Below are 24,060 nucleotides of genomic sequence, written 5' to 3' on the forward strand. Positions count from 1 at the left end.
GACTGGGGTGTGCTTATGACTGGCAAGTTCTGCTGGGGCCGCAGGCGGAATATGATGTTCCGACGATCTTCGGTGGTCAAGCCGGCCGCGCTCCATAAAGCGTTGGCGAGTTCTGGGCGCGTCCAACTATCGAGGCAAAGTCCGCCGTGGGGTCGCAGAATAATCTTTTCATCGTGCAAAGGAAGCGGAGGCGGATTCTGATTCCGGCTCCCCTTGCGTGTGGTATGCTGAGGGGCGTCCGTAATGCCCGATGTCTCTTCAGGGGGTTGCTCCTCGGCGTGCAAGTGGCGGTTGCGTCGCCTGTGTTGGACCGTCTTCCAACAACCACCCGCGTCGTTGTCCGTGTTGTCGCAAAGAGCAGTGTCCTCCTCCATCCTTTCCCCGGGTGGAGTGTCGACTTCTCGTTGTTGGGAGGAAAAATTGGAGACAGTTGGATCAGCGGCCTGCCTCCCAGTATTCACCTCGGGTGTCTGCGCTGTTACCGAGGGACGCGCGTCGGCGTTCGCCGTCGACGACGGCGTTCCACGCTCGTTGGAAACTGTCGTGGAGGCAGACAAATGCTCCATCGAAACAGAGCGGGTAATAGGCCGAACGCCCTTGGCGCTCAGGTTGAGAAAACGTGCCTTAGACGAGCTGGTGGATGGGCGTTCCTGGCTCATGGTAGGAAAAACACGCCAGGACAGCTATGGCCCCAACAGGGGCGGCTGCCTGGGAACCACTTCAGAGCTGCAGAGACGTGGGGAGCGGCAAAAAGCAAACGCCCAGCAGCAGCGAAGTCCTTGGCTGCTTGCGACGAAGAACGCGGTAACGTCGTAGATTCACAGCTGGGGAGCGGGCACGGTGGAACGCGCCGTAGTCGAAGGAGCCGAGAGACGAGTGTGCGCACTCCACGGTTGCCAGGGCTAGAATCTTCCTGGGCCAGAAAACGCCATCGGGACGCCGTACTTCTTGCCAACTCTCTTGTGATTGTTGCGCAGCCTATTTGCTCGGTTGCCTCATTTTTTGGAATTTCACATGACTAAACAAGAGAACAGAGACCGTTTCATGTTCCTTCCTACAGTTATCATGATGCTTAGCCTATTTTATGTGCACTACAGGGCTAATGTATTTTCAACTTTACCTTTGTATTTCCAAATTTCCGATTTACAGTCGAACCTTTCACGTGCGATCTGATTCCATTTCATTCCTTGAACTACTTCATTCAGCCACTCCATCCAACTCGCTGCCGTCCTCGCATGCGTTTCATGCCGCCTAGGTGGCTCAGTCGTTACGCTGCTCGGCTGGTGACCCTTGAAACGCGTGTTCGATCAAAGCAGAGGCGGCCACATTTCGAGGGCGGAGAAATGCTGGATGCCCTTGTATTCTGCAATGTCAAAGCACGTTAATGGACTCCGGCTGGCCGAAACGAGCCCTCTTTTATGACGTTTCTCATCAACCTGCGCCGCTTCGGGACGTTGAACGCCATAAAGAAATCATCGACTGTTTTTCTCATCCCTTGGTAATCGTTGCGTGAAACGGTGAGAAAAAAAAAAACGAGGACAAAAAAGCATTGCTTTTGCACTTATGCGCAAAGAAACAAGTTGATATTGTTTAACCAACAAGCCCACTGTCAAGTTTTTCTCAAGGGCAACCATAAACGTATGCATTTTTAATCTGACCGCGTTTTGGTTTGCCTGTATTTCTGCGGTTATCTCGTTCTTTTCTTCGACTAAGGGCTATCCTCAGCCAGACTGGCCTATTCGCCCCGAGATCGACCTATAGGCGGCAGCAGCGTCGCCGCGTTAGTGTGGAGAGGCGGTCGGAGGCGCGTACACAAATGCACACAGCGGCGCTTCGTTGTGTGCAGTTTGAGCAGATTGTCGGCGAATAAAATGCGTTGATTGCTGCTTACTAGTAATATATACACTCCTCATTGTTGAATTGATGCACGAAGATCATCCAACGTTCATATTAGTAGTGAGAGAAGCGCAATCTGCAGATGAAAGGGATGCTCGCCCTGGATGACAGTCTGCGCTTACGCACTATATATATATATTGTTGTTTTCTCTGTACGTGTTTACGTTGTGTTCTGTGTACTACGCACTGCTGTAGCACGACTGAACTGCTGAAGTGTTTACATCTTGTTCATTTGTATACCAGCCCATATTCCTGTGCAATGAGTTCAATAGCACTGTTCACGCGAATACGCATACGCAGATAAGAATTTAGCACAGAGCTTTCATCGATTGATTACGTGCACGACAGTGATGCAACAAAGGTCCGGTTATTTTGCGGAATAAGACTCTCTTTTTTTTTCAATATAATAATGTCCCCCGCCTTCCATCAAAAAAAAAAAAAGATGAGGTTTTGCGTGAAATTATACGACATAAATGTAAAGCACGCCGTCGGGCTAAGAACACGGCCGGTTCTGCATAAATTTCGCCTCAAGTTCAAATTGCGCGCCGCAACACCGTTTCATAACTGCCATGTCATTCCGTTGTGTTTTTTTTTAGGGACGGTTTGAGTACTGAAGTCTCAGGCTTCACTCGATAGAAATATTTCGCTGCAGCGGGACCACGACCGTAAAATAAAAGGACATCTTAAGCGCAACTAAAGCTCATCATGAACGACAGTGCCGTAGTTATGCACCTAACAACAACGAGAAAGTGCATGAGCCTCGTTTTTGTTTACCACGTAGTCGCTAAAACGCTGCATTCACACACAATTTAATGCTCCTCATGTTTGGGACTATGCCAAGCGCAATTTACGATGTGCTTGAACCAGAAACCGGCACCAGCACTGAAATGATTCTGGCGAACGAAGGGTACGAAACCAATACACACCTCTTTCGAAAGTCGCACTCACTGATATTATTACAATGCGCATGCAGCCGAACAAACCCATTTGCTTCTGTGCACAATGTTAGGTATACGTACGAGCAGTTAAAATCGCGCTAACATAACAGAACCAACCGCACTTTGAGAATTTGCAGGTCGTACGCGCACATGCAAACACGACGTGGCTAGCAGACGACGCAGGGAGCAATCCATACTAGGCGCGCTTCAGCCAGTAGCAGCCAGGCGGCGACTCCGCTCGATCTCGCGGCCAATAATGACTACGCTCTTACCTTGCCCATTACTCCTACGTCCTGCGCTTACGCCTGCGTTACCACATAATATAAAACATATTTCGTTCGTTGGTACTACGTTAAGGCTTTTCCATGTCCGCTTCCTATTTCTTGCTTGCGTCAGAAGGTGTTACGTTCTCTCCTCTGTTAGACCCAGAGTCAATGTGAATTACCATAGCCGGCAATAAATCGTCTACTGAATGCTGTCTTCATATTACTCGCTTTAGTGTCTTAATACTTTTCACAACTGACAGTCATTATATGGTTTCCGAGCTTTGCGCTGTTTTAACATTGTTTTACACATCGTTAAAGGCTGTATTTTTTTTTTTCATCTGATCTTAGTTTGCGCTTTCTTCTATGGAAAATGTTTTTAACGAAACGGCACTTGTTGCACATTAACCTTTCTTTTTTCATTGTGGTGTATCTATTCTTCAGGCCTCCTTTTGATACTTGTTTTTAATATTTTGAATGATAGATTGCATTTGTTATTTCATTATTTTATATGTGCGCTAACGTTGAACGTTAGGGTTGTTCTTGGACAGTTTCAATAACTGAATCACTGATTCATTGACCGGTTGATCGATTCATTGATTCATTCATTGAGGGACTGATTGATTATCCTGCGGAAGGTAAGGTGAAGTGATATTACCTTGACATCAATGCCACCTACAGCACGGCGGTACATGTTTGGCTCAATATATTCTCCATCTGGACTCAGCAGGTCATAGCGGGCGGCGATGGCGTAAACCGGATTGTAAGGCGGAGTGCAGTTGCAGAGGGAGAGAGGGTCGTTCTTGTAGTTGTTATACCTGCAACAATGGCGTCAAGTTTCCTCACAAGACAGCTTTAAAATGACAGAAGAAAAAAAGTCACAGTTTCGCCGTGAGGGCGAAGCGATGAATGCAATAGCAAGAAACTAATGCTATACGAAGTGAGGCTCGCCAATGGATACTCTCAGTTTGAACAGCGCTCCTGTTGGAAAGGCAGCCGAAGCAGCGAAGGAAACTAGCGTGCTTCAAGTGTCGAGCTGTGACACTTGATAGTTCGCGCTCATCGTCGGTTTGTTCGTTTAGCGGCGTCCCTTGAGCTCGAGTGACTTTCGTACGCTCCGTAACATGAGCGCGGACACCACGGTGAAAGCTTGAAACAACCGTCTTCCCCTCACCACCAGAAAACTGCGGTTGTTAGTCTTACCACTGTATACATTTCGCACTGTAGACATAATCTTAGCACTGTATACATAGCACTGTATACGTAACTCTCCCTTAGCACTGTATAGCATTTCGAGGAACGGGGTGGGGGCCACGAAGAAACAGCACACGTGCTGGTAACCTATATCAGCACGTGGGAGACAAAATCCTTCAAAAATCGAGGCGGCCACAAGGCTCAGTCGAGTGGCACGGTATAACGCGATGCGTAATAAATATCTGTGCCATTAGAAAGCCTTTTTCACATTCCGTATATTTCTCCACAAGTACTCCGTTACGTTATTTTACTCAGCCGCTGTGTACTAATGAGAAAATTGCAATCATTTCTCAGACGTAGCGCTATGCTGGCGGAACTCCTATAGACCTTATGCAAAATCTGCTGCCATCTAGCGGCCGCTGTGCGCATTTCTGCCATGTTGAAGGCTAAGCGCGCTCCGCATGTGCACACGCGGAGCGTACGTATCGACGTGGGGCGGCTGATAGGAACGGCAATGCCGACATATTTTCGTACGCCGTGTTGCTGAAATTGAGGAAAATGGGATGCTGAGAAAAGGTTAGCAGGAAACTAGCCTCCATGTGTCATTAGATTTCCTTGCGGCCGACGAGAAGCTTCAGGTCGTTCCGTTGCTCCGGCTACTGCTTACGATTAACGCCGTGTTTGCTTACGTTCTCCGTTCTCAGAAATTCCAGTGTACATCTACATGTAAGCATGGGAAAGATCCCCAAGCAGTCAAGCGTGTTCCACTGCCTCCAGTGGAAATGTCCCCGTATGTCGCTGAACTATGTACACTGACTTTTATTTTCTCGCGGTTGCGTAGCATTTACTTGTGCACTCTTGTTGAGGTTTCCTTTCCAGACCTTCCGGACAGTGTCCTTAAATCACAGTGAAAGGACACCAGCAGGAGCTGGGGGGTAAATTGTCTAGACATTTGGTAGCGCTGAAGACGCTGCAGGGACCACCCTGAGCACAAACACGTCTGACATGCGTGCGTTTCTGTGAGCGGGGAGGGCGATGCAGTGGCAAACCAATCCTACGTGCAGTACTAGCAGCGTCACTAGCAGCATAAAAATCTGCAGTCTTGTAATTCACATTGTATAACATACATTGCTAGGATGACGACAGGACATGCTAGGACGTTGACACATTCGGAACGCTCTGCTTGTATTAAATGGCGACAAAGGCCAGATATGGCTGAGAATGGTGGCATAAACATTGCTTTCTTAAAGAACTGCAGAGAAAACCACACCGATGCGCAGGTTCTCCGTGTCTGTTGCTTTAGCGGCCGAGAAGACATGGTTACAAAGTAGTGCCGACTAGCCCAAGAAGTGTTTATATAAAAATTATCGATTATATCCACTCGGTGCGACCTATATTTCCGCTGGTATCAATGGCTCATACCCAATAAAAATTCCTTTCTACATTACAGCATCGCCCACATTGCATATCGCAGTACAAAATAACGCTGAAGACGGGGCAATATCGAATGTGTAATGACGAACCTTGCATGGTTCTCTTACTTTCTCCCGCCCGCTACTCTCGCCGGCTACTTAATTCCAGACGCCTCCAACATCCTTTCGGTAGGACCCTTGCGTTCAACAAGTCATTTCTTCCTGTCGCCATCGAGGAATGGAATAACTTACCGGAAGCCATCGTCTCAGAGCGTGACCTGTGCGCAATCAAACAACTACTAATAGCTCACTTAGACTTGGAAGCCCATTAAAACTCTACCACCGTCACTTTATTTTGTGCTTTTGTATGTGTAAATTTTGGGCGCGCATGTTTTTATATTTGTATAAGTACATTATCTGTGCGTCTGTTCTCGGATCCTGCAAAAGTATTGCTCGTGTATTTGTACTATTTTTATTTCCTTTGTTTTTTGTATTTAGGAAGATGCTCTCTCCTCTTATGTAATGCCCCTAAGGGTCCCTTAAGGGTCAAATAAATGATGATGATAATGAAGACAGGCCCCTGTGGATGAGGACGTCAAAGAGGAGGACGAAGTTGCTTGCCGTGGTTGCGAGTTGCAGCCATTGCAGCGCCTAGTCAGACCTTCGCCCTTTTGTCATCACCGAAAAACCGCGTCACGATTGGTGGAGAGTTCTAGGTTCCCTTGCCTCGTCCTGGAGCTCCGCACCTGGACACTACTATATAAACCGACGCGCGCCATCACCGAAGCCGCCATCTCCAAGCCTGCACCATCGGCTGCGACTGTCGTCTGCGCTGGCGTTCCCCACCAAAGAAACTCGCCCAGCGGGACCGAAGAACATGATGTGTCAGACTGAGTCTCGTCGTGTGAACGTGTAAGCGCCAATAACAAATGGGATTACCAATCTACACACCTACAATTCTACTTCTCCGAAGTAGCAAAACTGTGGGTCTCTAATGAAAACTTGGGCGTTACGAGCTGTTCGGCGTTCAAGACTATTTGCTAAAGTGTTTCAGCGGCCAGCTGTATCTGAGGTTCGCGCTGAACACTGTCTACGCCAGTGAACCCAGCCAGTGCCTCAGGCGCTGGCACAGGAGCCTGGAGAGACATTCTCCAGTAGGACGTTTTCAATGTCCGCAAGCGGCTCAGCCCAACCGTTACCGAAGACAAGATGATCATGCAAATTCTAAAGGGCATCCAAGACGGCGCCTTCCAGGTGTTCCTGGCCAGAAGCCCAACTATTGTCGCACTGCTCTGGAATCTATTTCAGAGTTTCGACGAACTGCAACGCCAACGCTCCGTCGCTCGGCAAAACGTCCCACGGGCTCATTTCATCATGGTCACCGCTGTTTTTAACGGCCGCCAAGAGAGGCGCTGCCTTTCTCACCAGAATAAAGGTTTTCGTTAGAGAGGAGGTGGACCGACAGCTTTCGCAGCCGCCGCACAGCGACATGCCACCCCCAAATATGAATCCTACACTACAGCAAGCCATCTGCACCGTGATTTACGCTGCCATCCCTGCAGCTGCTAGTGCTCATTTACACACTCCTGCGGCAGCACCAACATCCTGTGGCGACTATCCTCCCCGCGCTCCATACTGGCCGCTAAGCTATGCCGCTGAGGTAGCAAGGCTACAGCCGCCTACGGGCTCCTTCTTGTCGGACCCGCGTACGGTCACCATTCCTGTACATAGCCCGTCATGGCAATTTTTCCGCTGAAGAAATATTACGCGCAGGGAATACCGCCGTCCCATCAGCTTCAACTCTGGCATTCCTGGCTATGTTGTATCGGGAATTCAGCCGATGCGAATTCCCGATACTCCTGCCACCTTGGGAACGCCTAGCTACTGACCGCAACACGCCACCACATCTCCATTTTCGCCGAGACCATCTGACTGAGATCGCCGCACAAACAGTCGTCGTTTCCCTTCTCGTCAATGGTCGCCTTCATCTGAGCGTCGTCGAGCACCTGCAGATTCTTGGAAGAACTGCAGATTCTTGGAAATTTGCAAGACCTCGTGTTCGCCGCATACTTTAATTGATACTTCTATTGAAAGCGTTGCGTGCCGCAACAGCGTTTGTCTATACGGGGTACTCCGTTTCTATCGTTAACGAAAATGCTTGTCATCAACAAAAAAAATAGGATCTTTGTTTCTGGCATGATGCTATCGCCCTGCTAGAGCGGAGCGCATTCATCCTTCAGCTAAGTGTAAAGCGTGTGTCATCGAAGATGTTCTCTACAGTTTTTCCAGTTTTTCATCGGCTGCTCCTTGGCGGAATTATCACCTTTCCTACTGTGCGACTGCCATTGCCCAGCCCTCCTCTTCTAAGTGCAATACTCGTGGTTGGTGTCGACACAATCGCACTCCCGAAGACGTCGGCAGTAGTTACCCTGTGGTGTGCTACCGACCTTGCTGCCGCTGAAACGCTTACACCGTCTGACATGTTTGCTCAGCGCAAGGGTGATGTTCTCCCATTTGCCGCCCTCACTGTAACATCTGAGCCAACTATGAAGCTGCTTACTGACCACTACCTGTACCCGGTCGCATTACTCCGAGGATAGACTTTAGGACATATTCGAGGTGTCGACACAACTGACGGTTTCAATGTTCCTGAGGACCGCTCCAGTAGCTGCGTTGACACGATCACTTTTGCTTCCTACCCATTGGCTCCAGCCGTTTTCGACTCCGCCATCGACGCAAATCGTTCCCCACCTCATCGCCGCCAACTTCTGGCTCCATACGAGTGTCTTCCTCTCTTCTTTTGCCTATCAGTGGGCACTTCGTCCTCCTCTTCCACGTGTTCATTCACCAGGGCGCGTCTACTTTATTAGAAATGGAACAATAAACAGTGTACAGAAAGCTATCTTTTGACCCGTCTACAGGTAATCGCAACATGGCTCTTAGTGCTGCCTTCCTTTACAGTCAACCATATTCATAAGCGTTGCTGGACCTAAGCTACCCTTTTCAAACGCTTCGCACGAGACCACTGAATCACGGTAAGTATATTGCTAACATGTCACAGTAAGCTAAAATAATAAAAGTACTCAAAGCCCGTGTACGGACCACTCATTAAATAGGTTATGAATTATGAGCAGTGCTGGGCAGTATCGAACATACATGTATCTTAGCTACTGTCTTAGATACTCTGTGAGTACCTAGTATCTGCATCGCGATACGTCTTGCACGATGAGTATCGGTATCTGTATTTCCGATACATTTAAAGATGTACCGTGTATCTTAAGATACAAGATACATCGATGGCAAGACCACCGTGTGAAACAATAAACAATGGCTGAGCTCCACTTCTCAAGCTGATACTGCGCCACTAAACCACCGAAATAAAACTAATGGCAGTGACATTCTTTCTCTCCCCGCCAGACTCCTCAAGCGAGGAGAGGCAATGAGGTATGCGCGTCCCTGTTAGTGGAGCAGAGTCACGTTCTGGCGGTCGCACCGTCTCGAAAAATACAAGGGTGTGAACGTCAACGTCCAGCTGACCTTTTGATTTCTGATCTTTTTTCTTAGTGTCATGACACTTGCTCCTAGCCCACTGTGCTGCGCACTACAATGCGTGGCACGTATATTCCGCTGATTTTGATGCCGTTACATTGTGGTTTCTCTTGCGTGGTGCTTCTTTACGAAGTCTGAAGAATGTGAACATGGGGTTGCTTTGTGTATTGTGGATTCCGCACAATAGGGATTAAAAGGATTTCTTGTTTTTTGTGTTACACTGCCTCATCACTGAATCCCCTCCCCCCCACTTCGTCATTTAGTGTGTCTTCTTTCTTGTACGTACATAAGGTTGTACGTTATCGAAATAAAGTAGTTGTGAGTTTGCGCATCATCTTGTGTTGTTTTTCCTTGTTTCTTGGTCCGTGTCCACCGGTAGCGCACTACAAGCATGAATACGTACCAACTAGCCCCTGTTGCCGCCCTATTAGATTAAAAGGGGCTTGTGGATTTAAGTTTAACTTACCCGCTGTGAGATTTTCTTACATACAGATAAGATTCTAGGAACTACAGCACCACCGGTAGCGATGGTGGGTTCATTAGAACAAGCGTTTACGTAACAGAGGATATCTTGGCGTACCGCATGTTTTCTTGCTGCTATCTTTATTTAAAGAGTTCTTAAAATGATAACTTGATTTTTAGCAAGACAAATGCTTTCTTAGCTGTCCGTGTTTTGCATCCCATACATTACCTAGGTCTCCTCTATTGCTTTTCCCCCCGGTCTTCTTTTTGCAGTGTGTCTTTTGCAACATGCTGCAAAAGTTAGCTCCCTGCTTTATTCTGACTTATAACTGTCTGCGTCATTTCGACTGTTGTTTGCATATTTGCATTCCACTTGAGTTTACTGTTAGGTCAAGGTGATATTGAAGAAGAATATGTAATAGTCTGGGCGTGCCTGGTGCATAAAAAATTATGTTTGCTACTTGGTAAAATAGCGAAATTGAGCTTGTACCATAATAATGAAACTTATTAGGAGCCATCTTAAATATGTTACGAAGGGTTTTCGAGAAACATTGCGATACCAAATCCTTTGTTTTTCTCATGAGCGTCCCAAATAGCCATTTTAGGCTATTTTCCATGGGCGCTGAATTTTTCATTCGATAATTCATACGTAATTAGCAAGGCTATTAAAGGTGCCGCCTGTATCCTGTTTCTGTACTTATTCTCTTTGATTGTTCGAAATATAACAGCCTTTCTATTTTACCTGCATATATTTCTTTTTATTTTCTAGGCCTCCCTAATGTTTTGCTGTTACTAATCACTAGTTAGTCGGAGGTCTAAGTTGCAACAGCTTGAATAGCGGCGCTTGCTAGCGACGATAAATGCAACTATACAATACGTCGGAAGGGTTTCTGGGCTGCACATATTCTCTCGTGGAAGAAAAATTGTTATATGATTTCAGGGTACTATGTCGCTAACGAACGCTTTACGCAAGCAGAGAAGTAGAATATGAAAATTCAATGCAGTTTTTATCCTCTACGTATCCACGATGCATCACAAAAGATGTTGCTACCAGCGCTCTTGCTGCTACACACCTGTCCGGTCTTCCAGTATTCTGTAAACGGTAGTGCGTTGTGGGCAAGGTAAAACTCCAAACCGATATTCGGGTCATCGTTCGGAGGCGTCTTATTGAAGTTCTTGTAATCAAATTACAACCCGCTATAGCTGGTCTGTAGGCAGAGCAGCGACTCGCATTACTGCGCTGTCAGCAAAAACCGCTGACAGCGCAGTGAGCTCTCATGTTAAGCAGCTAAAGAAACCCCAGTACGTTCATAAAGCAGGTGCACTTTGAGCAAAAAATAGAAAACCTTTGAGATACTAACAGATATTTCACTCAAATGAACCAGTGTTGGTAGCAGGTAAGACATTTTCAAGCAAACAGTTCTGTGCATACACGTTTGCTAATACAATATATAGATCTAAATTACGAATTTGCGAATGTATAGAATCTGTCTTCAGATACATTTCGAAAGTATCGCATCGAATACAGTAAATAGGGTAGTATCTTCTATTGTATCGCGATGAAATTTCAAAATATATTTGCTCAGCCCTGGTTATGACGTTTCGTAGGATCTGTTAGGCGTGTAGTTGAGCGTTTAGGCATATAAACGAAACAGCAGTTATAGTTATAGGCGCCCTGCAACAAATTTCAACATTGTCAGAAAAATGCTGCTGATCGGTAGTCGAGGCTTCTGCATACATGTGAGCCAAACATTATAGCGCTGAACGCTGCATGCAGGATAAAATTAAGTTTCAAAGTCTGGTAGAAATCGCTTGCTGCCCTCTCGGTAAATGATGCCTTAAGCTCATTTGGTTACCCGCGCCTTATGCGAGAGCGCATCGTTAGCAGCTCTCAAACAACTGTCGTTGGTTTCATTAACGGGTTCCCAGGAATACAAAGAAGAGTAATAAATCGCATTAGTACGAAACAAACATTCGTTGACGCACAATTTGTACTGACAATTATAAGCGTTCCTTGCCCGTCTTCCATGTTATCATTAAGAAAAAAAAACAGGCATGGTGGTAATGGCAGTAGGAGAAAAGAAGTGATTTTATAGCATGGCTGTTCTCCTCGTGCTCGTCCTCGTTACAGTTTTGATATTTCCGCCTTTTCTAGCCACACTCATTAACTTTCATTATGCATTTTAATGTTGCCCACCGAAGAGAGTTAATTCTGTAATAACAATGAGCAGGAGAACACCGGCGGTGGGTTTACGTTACGGTGATGCGAGAAAAAACGAGTGCTAAGAATATATTCGCGTTCACGTCTTTTGTCAATCGCTGTTTCTTACGTACCGCATGTAGCTCATAATTGAATCCATGTCTGTGAGATTTGCGTGGTCTCGCTTGATCATCTTCGCACGAGGGCAGTTCTCGTAGCTGTAAACGTTTCCGTACATACGGACCAGGGCTGGTTGACCACTTGCGTCGAAGACTTCCTTGAAATATCTGCTCAACGAAAACGATTGCGTCAGCGCTAGTTTGGGTAGTCCAACAGTGGAGGGTCTTCGAAACTTACGCAGCATTGTAACTGGCCCAGTACTTGGACTCAGCAACTTTGTCGCTTATATCTTCAGATTTCGAAATTGTCCTGAAAGTTTTGAAGAATATGTAATTTGATCTCCCAACACTGAAAGGTTTAAATGAAAAACCATTGTTTGTGGTGAAACGCATCGGTAGCTCTTAAAATGAAGAACCAAATCTTATGCAATATCTACCCTCAATGAATTTCCACACACTCTCTACCATCAATGAATCATCATGAATTAAGGCACTTACGTGACTCCGTCATGAATCCATAATGTACCTCTTTTTAGAGGTATTCCAGGCTTGAAGAGATTATAATTGATTATTAATTTCTCAAAATTTCCTCTGCGGAAGAAAAAAGTGTGCTCTTAACGGATTGAGACGTCAAACTTGTCTTCACGCGTTCTTTGTTTCAAACGTTTTCTATCGCTACAGGAACCATCAGGCATGCTCGAAGATTCATACATTATAGGTAAGTAGGGGTGTGCGAATATTCGAAAGTTTCGAATATTCGTCGAATATTACATTCGAAATATTCGTATTCGATTCGAAAATCGTGTATTCGAAAAGTTTCGAATATTCGATAACTTCGAATATTCGAAAAATTCGAATATGCGATTCGATTATCATGCATAAAATAACTCGTCTTCCACATTTCTGCTGCGTTCGTATAGCTAAAAACGTTGCCGAGAGGAGCGATAAACATCGTAAGTACACGGAGGCACGATATCTGCCTGCGACGAACGCCCCAATACGTATGATTTATTGCTGGTGCATCTCCGACGTGCAGCGTTGTTGGCGATCATGTAACCGTATATTTTCAATATTATGCGGCCGTAACGTGCCGCACTACCACTCGTTCACTATGCGGGACCACTTCTGAAGAAAGACAGTGACCCATGTGACTGGTGGCGGACTGTAGGCACCTTCAGATACCCCAGTCTGGCAAAGCTTTGCCCCATGTACCTCCCTATACCAGCCACTTCTGTTCCAAGCGAGCGTGCCTTTTCAGTGGCAGGGGGTTTGTCTCTGTTAGAAGGGAGCGCCTGCTACCTGATCATGTGGAGCAACTCATATTTCTTCATGATAACATCTAGTCATTACTTTCATTGTGCCGTGATATTTGATTGTGTTGTGATGTGCATTGTGCTAGCCTGGAGCCCTGGACATTGTGTTCTGGAGATAGCAGTGTATGTTGTGTTGCCAGTCAGGCTGTTAGTGTTTCTTTTTTTAAATAGCTACATGTTAAATAAAATATTGTTACTGTGGAGGCATTTTTCCTTTGATATTCGATATTCGATTCGATATTCGAAGGTGGATATTCGTATTCGATTCGTATTCGAAAAAATTGATATTCGCACACCCCTATAGGTAAGTGATTTAATATGGCATGATTTATGTGAATGGCTTTCAGTTTCGGTTTCTAGGCACCGATTAGGACCGTAACGTGGCTGTGTAGGAAGCTAGGCCACGCCGGCCCAGAAAGCTGCCACACGAGAAGTGTTGCATCATCTGCTCTCACACACACGCGCGAGCAACCCACCCCATCTCGTGGAACGCTACCATTGCGGCCTTGAATATAATGAATTGATTATGGTTTGCAGAACTAAGAACCTTTTCCCTCTTAATCAGGCCTACATCATATGCACAGCAGCACCGCTTTAAACGCCGCGGGCATTCCAGCTCGGCCGTAATAGTACGATACTTCATATCAAAAACCATTTACAGCGCTACGGAAGGTACAGGCACCCGCAGCCAATCATGATAGAGCGCACTACATAGCTAAGCGAACAGCGCGGTAGAGACACAAAGACAAGGGACCAACGAGGACTGACGGAAACTTCCAACTGAAATTGATTAACACGGAGATGAAAAAAAAAATCTTGGACGAGAAACTGACACCACGTGCGAATGAACCTGTTTTTCAAATCTCCGTCCTTCATCACCCTGTCACCCTCGGCCCATCCATCATGTTTCGTCATTGGTGCGGAAAGAAAAGGAAAAAGAAAGCCAGCTCACAATCACAACGGCCGTTTTTGGCACCGTTACCCGCCGCCGCCGCCGGTGTTCGTAACCGCTACCGCACGAAATAAGAAAAATAATCATTATAAAAAAATTACGCCATCTCCCGCTAAAGGGGACCATGAGGCGATGCGAAGTGGGAGCACTTGCCCGATCGCGTTCCGTTGGCGTTCGGTGGGCATGCTACCGAACTTGCGTCGTAGAACGCGAATAGGAACGCTAGGCGCGTCGTGTCTTCCCTCTAGCCTAGCCGTTAATTCTCACAGGGTGAGCGGGGAACGCGTTCGACAGGCGCGCGAGAGGGGGGAGCGTAGGAGAGGAGAGAGGGGGAGGGGACGCGTATGCGCTGGCGCTCAACGCGGCGTTGCGCAGGAGAGAATGAGGCGCGCGAGAGGGGGGAGTGCAGAGGGTGAGGTGTAGTGGGAAGGGGTAGTGGAGAGGAGGTGTGTGGAGAGGGTTTGCGCATGCGCAGTAAGGGTGGTCCAGCCGCACACCACCACCACCGGATTGAACTCCGCCATAAGATGCTTCGCATCTAATAAATATCCGGGATGGAATGGGGTTCGAACCTGGACCCTCTGCGTAGCAGCCCAGGGTTCAACCACAGAGCGAGGCCGATTCTTGAAACATCTTTGGAAAAAGACCCTATACAGGCTTGATGTAGGGAAGTAACCGCATTAACATATGAAGGAAAAACGATAGCTTTTTTAAGGGCTCGTTTCTTAGTTAGACACATTATTAATGGAACTAACAGAAAATAATGCCAAAGAAGGTATAGGGGATGCTATTCGTTGTAATTAGGATAAAGTGTGAAGAAAGTAAAGTGGATGAAAAGCTAACTTGCCGCTGGCAGAGACCGAACCTGCGACCTTTGAACACCACGTCCGATGCTCTACCACTGAGCTACGGCGGCGGTCATCCTCCCTTCCACTTTATAGGGTATATATGTGCCTCTTAAACCTAGGAGTGTAAGTAGCGCCAGTCGCAGCCATGGCGGCTAGTGTGGAACACTCTTTTTCTGCCTGTTGGCGTCACGTAGCACGTGATGTATTACGAGCTGCGACTGGCGCTTACTAAAACTTTTAGGTATAAAATGCACATGTATACCCCATAAAGCGGACGGCAGGATGACCGGCGCCGTAGCTCAGTGGTAGAGCATCAGACGCGTTATTCGAAGGTCGCAGGTTCGGTCCCTGCCGGCGGCAAGTTATCTTTTCGTCAACTTTACTTGCTTCACACTTTATCCTAATCACAACGAATAAGATCCCCTATACTTTCTTTGGCATTATTGTCTGTTAGATCTCATTCGCATTAACATATGTAATGTAGCGTCGTAAAAGAGTAAAATAACAACCAGGCGTCACAAAACGCGAATTTTGTACCCAGGCGTCACATGATGCGAATTGCGCAACGAGTGGTTTGTTGAATGCTTCCTACCCAGTGCAAAGGGCTCTGGCATGATTCTTCGTCGTCATCAGGCACAGCATCAACAAATTCCACATAATGTCTTAAAGGCGTTTAGCGGGTGCTACGGTGCTCCGCAGAATGACGAAAAGTGGCATAGTGGCTGCTACCCTGCTTCACAAAATTTATAGTGATTTGTAGCGTAGTGGGTACCTCGCAAGCGCACTTGTAATGGATGCCGAGGAAGCCCATAAGGCGCCCACGATTCATTTCCTCAGGGTCTCAACAAACTTCTCTCTCTCTCTATATCTCTCTCTTTGATTGCCGTCATCCAGTCTTCCTTCTTAGAGAGAGAGAAAGAACTACCTATTTGGCCCGCTGCCTCGCCTCTCAGGACCGCAATAAAAGTGTTTGTCATGTCATGTCATGTCTCTCTCTCTTTCTCACGTGAACATTTGTTCATAATGCGGTGGGAGAGTGAAATAACGACCTGGCGTGACACAATGCAAATTACTTACCTATTGCGTCGTTTCAAGCTTGCAACCCATTACAAAAGGCTCTGAGATCATTTTTCATCGTCAGCAGCCGCCACATCAATAAACTGCACCTAATGCATTACAGTTGTGCAGCGGGACCTCGCTTCTCCGCAGAATGACGAATAATGACGTAGTCGGTGCTTCCCAAGTTCACAAAAATTATGATTTATGGCGTAGTGGGTACCTCGCAAGTGCACTTGTATTAGTAACGCCAACAGAGTTTATAACGGGCTCTAGAAATGGCGCTCTTCCAGCTTTCACTGTGACTGTGCTGTGTTTTCCGCTCTGGCCTGACGTTTTCTTTTTAACATGAAAGTGCTTTATGCCGGGGTCCACCACGGCTCCACTGACGTATTTCCGTCACGGATATGATGTTGTAAAATATAAAGACTAAAAGTGGGCAAAGAAAAAACCTGAAGAAAAAGTTCCGTCACCGGGAATCGAACTTACGACCCCTCGTTCCGCAGCGCGAAACTATTCGGCCACGGACGGCACATTCTTCGTAATGCTAACGGCGAGCTATTTATATACACCATTTGCCAGTGGCTGTACTCAGAGGCCTGTGTTACAGCGTGTTTTCGTTATCACTAGCGAGATGGCACGAAGGGCTCGAAGAGCGCGCTTGAAAGGTCGTCGCCGTTGCGACGAGCACCCGCGTCTACAGGACGTGGTCGCTTGTGCGTGCGCTTACCTCATCTCGTGATCGCGGTGGTTTGCACTTCTCGCGTTGAGAGCGCGAAGATCACTTGGCTCAATGCAGCGGCCGCTTTTGCGAAAGGAGCGCGGTGCTCACGCAGAAATAAGTTACGAATGTTACAGTTCGCTCTCTTCCTCTGTATGTTCGTTCCGTGCGTCTTTTCTGCTTGAGCAGCGCGTTGCAAGTTTCGAGCTGCTTGCCGTTATTTGCGTGACATTACCTTTTGTTGCTCTCGCAGTCATTTCTTCGCCCCTGGGGCGAAAGAATGCGCAACAAGCGCTCAACTACGTCTGTGAAGACACTTTTCACTTTCGTGTTATACCGATTCCTATGACAGAGGGATCAGCCATGTTTTTTTGTACTTTTTGGTTGCTTGCAGCATACCCCTCTCATGCGGACAGTCACATTTCGGACAGACGGGTGGGTGCCTGAATGTACGTTTGCATGAGCACAACCGAAAAGCACAAAAAGGAATTGAACATTTTCTTGCAATCCATCGTTCCCAATGCGGATGCGCTGTAGCATTCGACAAGACGCAGACTTTAGCTAGACATCACCAGGATAACAGGTGCATCATCACTAAGGCTGCGGATGTCGCTAACGGCAACTGCACCAGCGAACAATCTATTGCGCTAACTGACAAAGAAATAGAGATTACATTATGTCTTCTGCACATGTCACCTAGACATAAATACCGTTGGTTTTCTTGATGTCTTTTTCTCTTTCTTTTTTTTTTTTTGCTGCTTTTGCTGATATCTCCGTTCCAGTTTCACCTCCCGCCTCCATGCACAAATGAATGAGCTCTTATCCCGTGTGCTGCATTGTTTTTGTTTTTCATGTTCGTGTTAGTAAATTTTAGTTGGAAGTCAGCGCCAGTCCTCTTGGGTTCCTTGTCCTTGTGCCTCTCTCGTGCTGTTCACGTAGCTATGGAATACCAACTAGCCCGGACACGCACCTCGCACTACATAATTTTGTTCCTACACACCTGTCGCCCTTGCGAACTTATCCTGTGGCTCCATATGTGTGGAAATGAGTGTACTATAACCCTTAGCCTCTTCTCTTTTTTTTGTTGTTAATGAGAGAGCACCAATTCACTTGCGCGTCACCCGCGTTTACGGAATGAAACATCACATTTTTTGTTGTTGTTGACATGACATGCGAGCCGCCAGCTGGCGCAACGCCGCATCAACCATGATGGACAGGGTAAGAAAATAGAGAAGAAAAAGTGAAACTAACGAAAAACGTCAACACGACGTACTGTCTACCGCAAAAGCTTGCGGGATCTGCAGCGAGTGGCGGATTGTTGGAAGACTGCATTGCTGTGCCACCTAGCTTCACACGGCGTGGTGTTGAGGCCACCCGCGTATGCCTCAGGTGATTATCTTCGCTGACGCACCTATGCCGGAACTAATCGCGGAGGTCACGGCCGATAGTCTCAACATCACATCGTGTGACGGTAGTTGGCGCAGCAATGCAGTCTTCCATCACTCCGCCACTCGCTGCTAATCCCGCAAACTTTTGCGGCCAACAGCACGTGAAATTGTGAAAATACACTTATATTTGTACTGCCGGCTGAGTTTAGCTGCGAAAGGCCTTACCAGGAAACCAAGCTGGGTACTCAGCCTTATATCAAAAGTTTACAAGAAGTTATCAAGGCTATCTGTCCAGTTACGCCGTGACACAAATAAGCACACACGCCGTTTATTAATCAGTGTTGGCGGTAATGCGTTACAAGTAACGCCGTTACTGCTAACGCGTTACGTTTTTCGGTAACTTAGTAACGTACTCGTTGCCTTTTCGGAACTGGAACGGGTAACGTGCCTACGTTAACAGTTTTCGGTAACTTGAGGTATCACGCTACTCGTTACTTTTTGTTCACTTATCCCGGGAGTTTTAGGCAAAAGTCCTTCATCTCAGCAGAGCTCGCCACTACGTACTCTTGTCGCAACGACGGTCTGCGGCCGACCCACCAGATGTTAAGAGTACTATCCAACACGTCCGTGGAGCGCCTATTTAGCGTAGGTGCGGATGCAGTTATCAAGAAGTGAGGCAAGCTGTTCGCTGACAGCTTTGAAATTCAATTGTTGCTTAAACTCCACAACAACTTGTAGTTATAGAAAGTTCACCCTGCAGTATTCTAGGGCTGGTTATCAACTTCCTTTTCAAAATGAAATTCGCTTCTTTCTATGGGCACCTACGGGAAAACGTTTCTATAGTTACTCAATTATCGAATGAAGGAGGCTGACCTTCACGTAAACATTCGCACTTTTTGCGAGAATTTAACGTGTTGAACGAGAAAATTTGTATATGTGTGCATTTATTTCTTCCCTGGAACTAAGCTTTTTAAGGATTTCTTTGTGACTACAATATTTGAGCATCTGTCTTGTTAGTAGAAGCACACCGTCATAATTACTGTGAATTTATTGAGAGTTCAGTGCCGTTTTCTTTGGGCAGAGCGTTGATGACTGCATCTGATCTCGTGCTTAATGTCACACCGGAAAAAATGTCTTTGTCATGTTCCACAGGGTTAGAAGCTATCACATGTAACTACAGGCAGCTTCATAGACCACTGCTGGAGCCCGGCACATTTGTGCATTTCCCCGTTAAATCAGTATTTCAGGTAAAATCGTAGTTTCGGATAGATATTTTATGTGAAATACAAATATGAATTTTCTAACATTGTTACTGTGGGTTCCTGCAGCGAAGACGCACGGATTCAAATTCTTTACTACGCAGTAACGGCACAAGTAACGAAAGTCACTTTTTTACTGTAACGGTAACGCATTACCTTTTTTTGCAGGTAACGCAGAGCGGTAACGCGTTCTTTTTTTGTTAGCGTAACGAGTAACGTATTTGTTTACTTTCTTTCCGGTAACGCCTACAACACTGTTCTTTTTAAGCAGTCACAAACCGCCGTTCACTCTTTTTCTCAGACAGAGGCACTTCGAAAGTTAGTGCAATATCCACACACCTGTGGGTGCCAGAATGGAAAATGTTTGAATAGACATGCTCAGGCACGTCTCTGTCTTTACCTCCGCGACCGCTACCATCATTCCTTCACTCTGCAACCTGCACGACGCCATCTAGTGCAAAAAGAAAGCGTATACACTGGTTCTCTAAGACTCCATCTACACGTCGTCTACACAGCGTGAGGTCCAGTCGCAGCGCCGATGTACCAAACACCAAAAATGCGAGGTGCGATGATACTCTTCTCTTACGAAATATTACATGGCGTTAAGGCGACTCCTCGCAACACATCACGACTCTAAGTTATGCTTTTTTTTACGAAGAATTTCCAATCACTGGCGTGGCGCTGTTACTAGTAGAACACCTGTCTGCCGCGTAGAATTTTTATTCGATTTCTGCTTGTGCCCCTGATTTGTATTCGTTGCATTCATCGCTATGTTTCTAGCACGGACAACGCCGATTTTTGCCTCCGGATAGTGCGACTTACGTGCCCGTGGCTGGTTTTGATGACGTGCTGAGGATTTCCTCTCCAGAAGCGGCAACTCGAGCGCTGCTAACGGAGCTTGAGCCGCTGGCTGCTCCATCGGGAGTCACATTTTTCCACAGCTCTTCGTTATTGTTTGGAAGCTGTGTCACCATAATGGCCTGTGTAATCGTGGAGAACAAATGGAAGTGAATCACGTTAAATACGTAAGCGGAGAACCAGGACCACATAAAATACTTAAGCCGATGATTGAAATCCCCAGTGCAATGACTGTTGAATAAATTACGCTAATGACTTCTTACCAGCTTTATGCTACTCAATACATGTAATTGCTGAATATGGCACTTTGCTAACGCCTGACGCTGGCGCCGACCCTCTACAGCTCCTCAAGCTTAATGCGCCCATCTATAATATTGCTACGTAGCTAACCCATCAAGAGCCAGATATTCTGCATACAGAAGACGACAAAGAGGACTGGCCTGTCGGTCTGCTGTGGGTGCTGTCCTCCATCTTGACCGATGCTGTGCACATCAGTGCAAATACACTTGTAAATAGTCACGCCTCGTGTCATTTTACGTAACAATATAAACGTCATTTGACGAAGCGGGGCAGCGAACGGAGTAGGTTCCCTTCAATCAGCCAAATTTCTGTTACTGTGCGGTGGCGTGAGGTGTTCACTGGCCTGGTTTAATGTTCTTTAATGTGTGTAGTTGTATACATCAGAGACAAACATGCACGTGTCCGATGCTTGCACATTGCATCCTAGAGCCATGAATGCTATTATATGGCGCAACAGCTCGTTAAATGAGCTCAGCGCAGGAAACTAAAGCCCGGCGCTTCGAAAGCATCAGCCGAATGTTTTCAGCACGATCGATTAGGACCACGCGTTCTAATGCACACAACTGGTGCGTTCTCAATCCCTCGGAAATGTTCAGCTGAATGTACCATTAACGCAAACGCGTGCTGGACTCAAGAGGGGTCATGCCATTATTTTGTCGATCCGTACCGAGGTGAGTGCATCGAGATTCAGCATCATGGTTATGTTTTCCATAAGCGTTCGCTATCCGAAAATTTGCTGACGGCGCACTTTGGCGCTTAGCTCCTGTGCGATTCATGAAGCGAATTCATCTGAGCTTATTTCTGGAGTTTGAAAGCCTCCTAGTACACTCTCCTAATTACTTGTTGTGCGCCCACACTTCGTTAAGTGCGCTCTTATATACCATTTGGTAATAAATGTTAACACATATCGCATATATGTAGGATTTTCAAGCGTTGCATCGAGGCTTACACATGCTCATATTTGGTGCTTGAGAGCCAAGACTGAATTTGGAATTAAAAATACTTTACCATTAGCTCCTCTAATATTTAGTAGTAAGGCAGTAGTATTTGTATTTATTATGAACAGGTAAATGAATAAGTAAATAAACAAATAAGTAAGCAAATACATAAATTGGTAAGTTATCTTGGAGAATGTCGTGGATTTACCACTTCAATAGATCATCAGTAAGGGGAGTAGGAGGCGTTTGAACGCACCAAGCCAGCAGATGTGAGGAAGAAGCCATCCCAAGAATACAACATTCCCGGGTAAGAAGGCGTAGTAATCGTATGGCCCGGAATAATCTTGTCTGAAAAGCACATGTGCAAATGAAACCATGCCACATATTAATGAAAAAAAAAATTACGAGGTATTTTGATTTTGAGATGCGATGATCCCACAACTTGAAAAAGATTGGAGACTGGGCCAGTGCGAAGGTTGTTTTTTCCGCCCCGAAAAAGCTGTCTTACTTGTGCAATAAGAATGCTTCAAACGCAGAAAGAGGTTGTTCAAAAAGACACAAATGCGTGCCACACGAAAGACACCTCTTTCGTGTGGCAAGCAATACATAGGACAAACTGGCCGCTGTATTAATTACTGTCTCCGTGAACACGTTTGTAACTTCACGATTGCGTCACCATGCGATATTGGCCTTGCACTACAGCACGTATGGATGCAAGCAGCTTTTGCATGACAGCTTCATTGTTGAAAAAAAGAAGAGAAGTAAACCAACAAGACAAATTTTCGAGGCAAAGAAGATTTGTAGATTAGCGCCGAACTGCGTCAGCACTCCCTCCCTCGGACTTTATCCTAATGAATTGTCTTTCCTGAGCATGTAAGATATTCGTGAATGGCAGTTGTGTGCTTCTTGAATGATCTTTTTTTGTTTTTTTTTTTGCATTTAGAGAGTAATGTGAACGCCCTCTAAAATAAGCCTTGTTGAAAGTTAGCGATCGTCTTCCTTCTCTTGCCATGTGTACAATTTTTTTGCGCAAGGCCAACAGTTATACAGTCGCCTAAAGATTCTTGTTTTCGAACGGCCTCTGGCTGGCTTCTTTCATTTTATTGCTAGCGTTCGTCATTGTCTGTAACCGCCCAACTAAACGCCCACCCAGGTATGACCGAAACGCTATCATCGAAATTTTCACGAAGCAGAAGTTTTGCTGATAGGTACAGTGCCGTCCACTAAGAGTGAATACAGCTCAGCGTGGCTGTGTATGGCTGCGCTGCCAGTGCACCGGGAGCCACCGCGCATCGAAGCGTAGGGGTGCATGCGCACAGGGACCCACAGGAGACAATTCGCGTCGTCTGCTACAATGCAGGAGCGCGCTGCTCCGTAGTAGCCACCATGAGCGTGGAGGCGTTCTTGCTTGCGTATGGAACAACAAGATCGGCGTGCTAGTGTGCGCATGCGCCGCTTCTATTCGATGCGCGGCCGCGCCGGATGCAGCGGCGCTCCGCGGAGTGCGCGGCCACGCTGAGCCATGCTTACCCTAAGAGTAGCTGGCAGTGTACAATGCTCCATGTATGCTTTGCACGTTGTCCTAGACAGGACTTTTATTAGGATTTTATTATTTATTTATGATGTTTTTTGCATCAACGGAACAACGAATTCACATGGTTCGAATATATTTTTTGATAGCATTTTTTATGTGACAGACAGACGATTAGGTGACGGACGGACTGAGTCACGAGTTAGTCGTTGAGTCGGCGTATGCTTACGTACTTCTATTTATAATCGATTTTATCGGCACCGACGAAAGCTGCACTGTATTTCACAATGGACACAGTTGAGATTTATCGAATCTGAGGAGCTTTAAAAGCGCAGCTATTCCGCCGTCTATTCCATGCAACAAGCATATTAATGGGCCCCTCACCATGCCGCGTCGTTCAAAGACGAGGGAGTGGTTTCCTCCTCGCCTTCGCTACCCTTCCTACAGGCCATATCTCCCCCTCGCCACTTATTTCATAAAAGCACGTGTACCATGACAGCACTAAGCGTTGAGCCTATCAAGATTTCCCGCTTGTCGCCTACACGCTGTTATCTCCGTTTGCGCAGTTGGAAACACAAAAAATAAAGTGAACCCAGTTGATGGCGCACGATAGTCATGCAAGGCAAAGAAGAACGGATGGGCGACTGCATGGCAAAGTAGTGCAGGAGTCAATTCACATTTGATATTTTGCGTGTACGGACCAATCGAGAGTGTGTACTATATAGATGCCACGGGAATCGCTTTTCTGCGTCACGAAGTGCGCCGGAAAGCTGAGAAACAAAAGGAGAGAATATTGCGCTCGTTTTTTTGCATTCTCAGAGCCTGGTGAGGAACCCTTTAACGTTCACCTCCCTAGGCACTGG

General features: G+C 46.5%; 1 protein-coding gene across 1 annotated transcript; it reads right to left on the reverse strand.

Annotated features, from left to right (window-relative positions):
- Positions 1–720: 720 nt before the first annotated feature.
- On the reverse strand, positions 721–13,845 carry LOC119374241 (putative phospholipase B-like 2). The gene is made up of 5 exons (XM_049410841.1): positions 13,823–13,845; positions 12,272–12,343; positions 12,049–12,201; positions 3,756–3,915; positions 721–726 (listed from the first exon to the last, which is right to left on the reverse strand). Exons 1-5 carry the CDS (start codon positions 13,843–13,845, stop codon positions 721–723), a joined length of 414 nt encoding a protein of 137 aa, XP_049266798.1.
- Positions 13,846–24,060: the final 10,215 nt, after the last annotated feature.

This window comes from Rhipicephalus sanguineus, chromosome 11 (genome assembly GCF_013339695.2).
Source record: "Rhipicephalus sanguineus isolate Rsan-2018 chromosome 11, BIME_Rsan_1.4, whole genome shotgun sequence".
Taxonomy (NCBI): domain Eukaryota; kingdom Metazoa; phylum Arthropoda; class Arachnida; order Ixodida; family Ixodidae; genus Rhipicephalus; species Rhipicephalus sanguineus.

Bases quoted from the DNA above. Each gene is read 5' to 3' on its own strand.
- LOC119374241 (XM_049410841.1), bottom strand. From the start codon at position 13,845: ATGGTAGCGTTCCACGAGATGGG. The intron at 12,202-12,271 runs GTAAGTTTCGAA...TTCGTTGAGCAG, and splicing joins TGGGCCAGTTACAATGCTGC to ATATTTCAAGGAAGTCTTCG. The intron at 3,916-12,048 runs GTACGTAAGAAA...CCATTGTTGCAG, and splicing joins TCAATTATGAGCTACATGCG to GTATAACAACTACAAGAACG.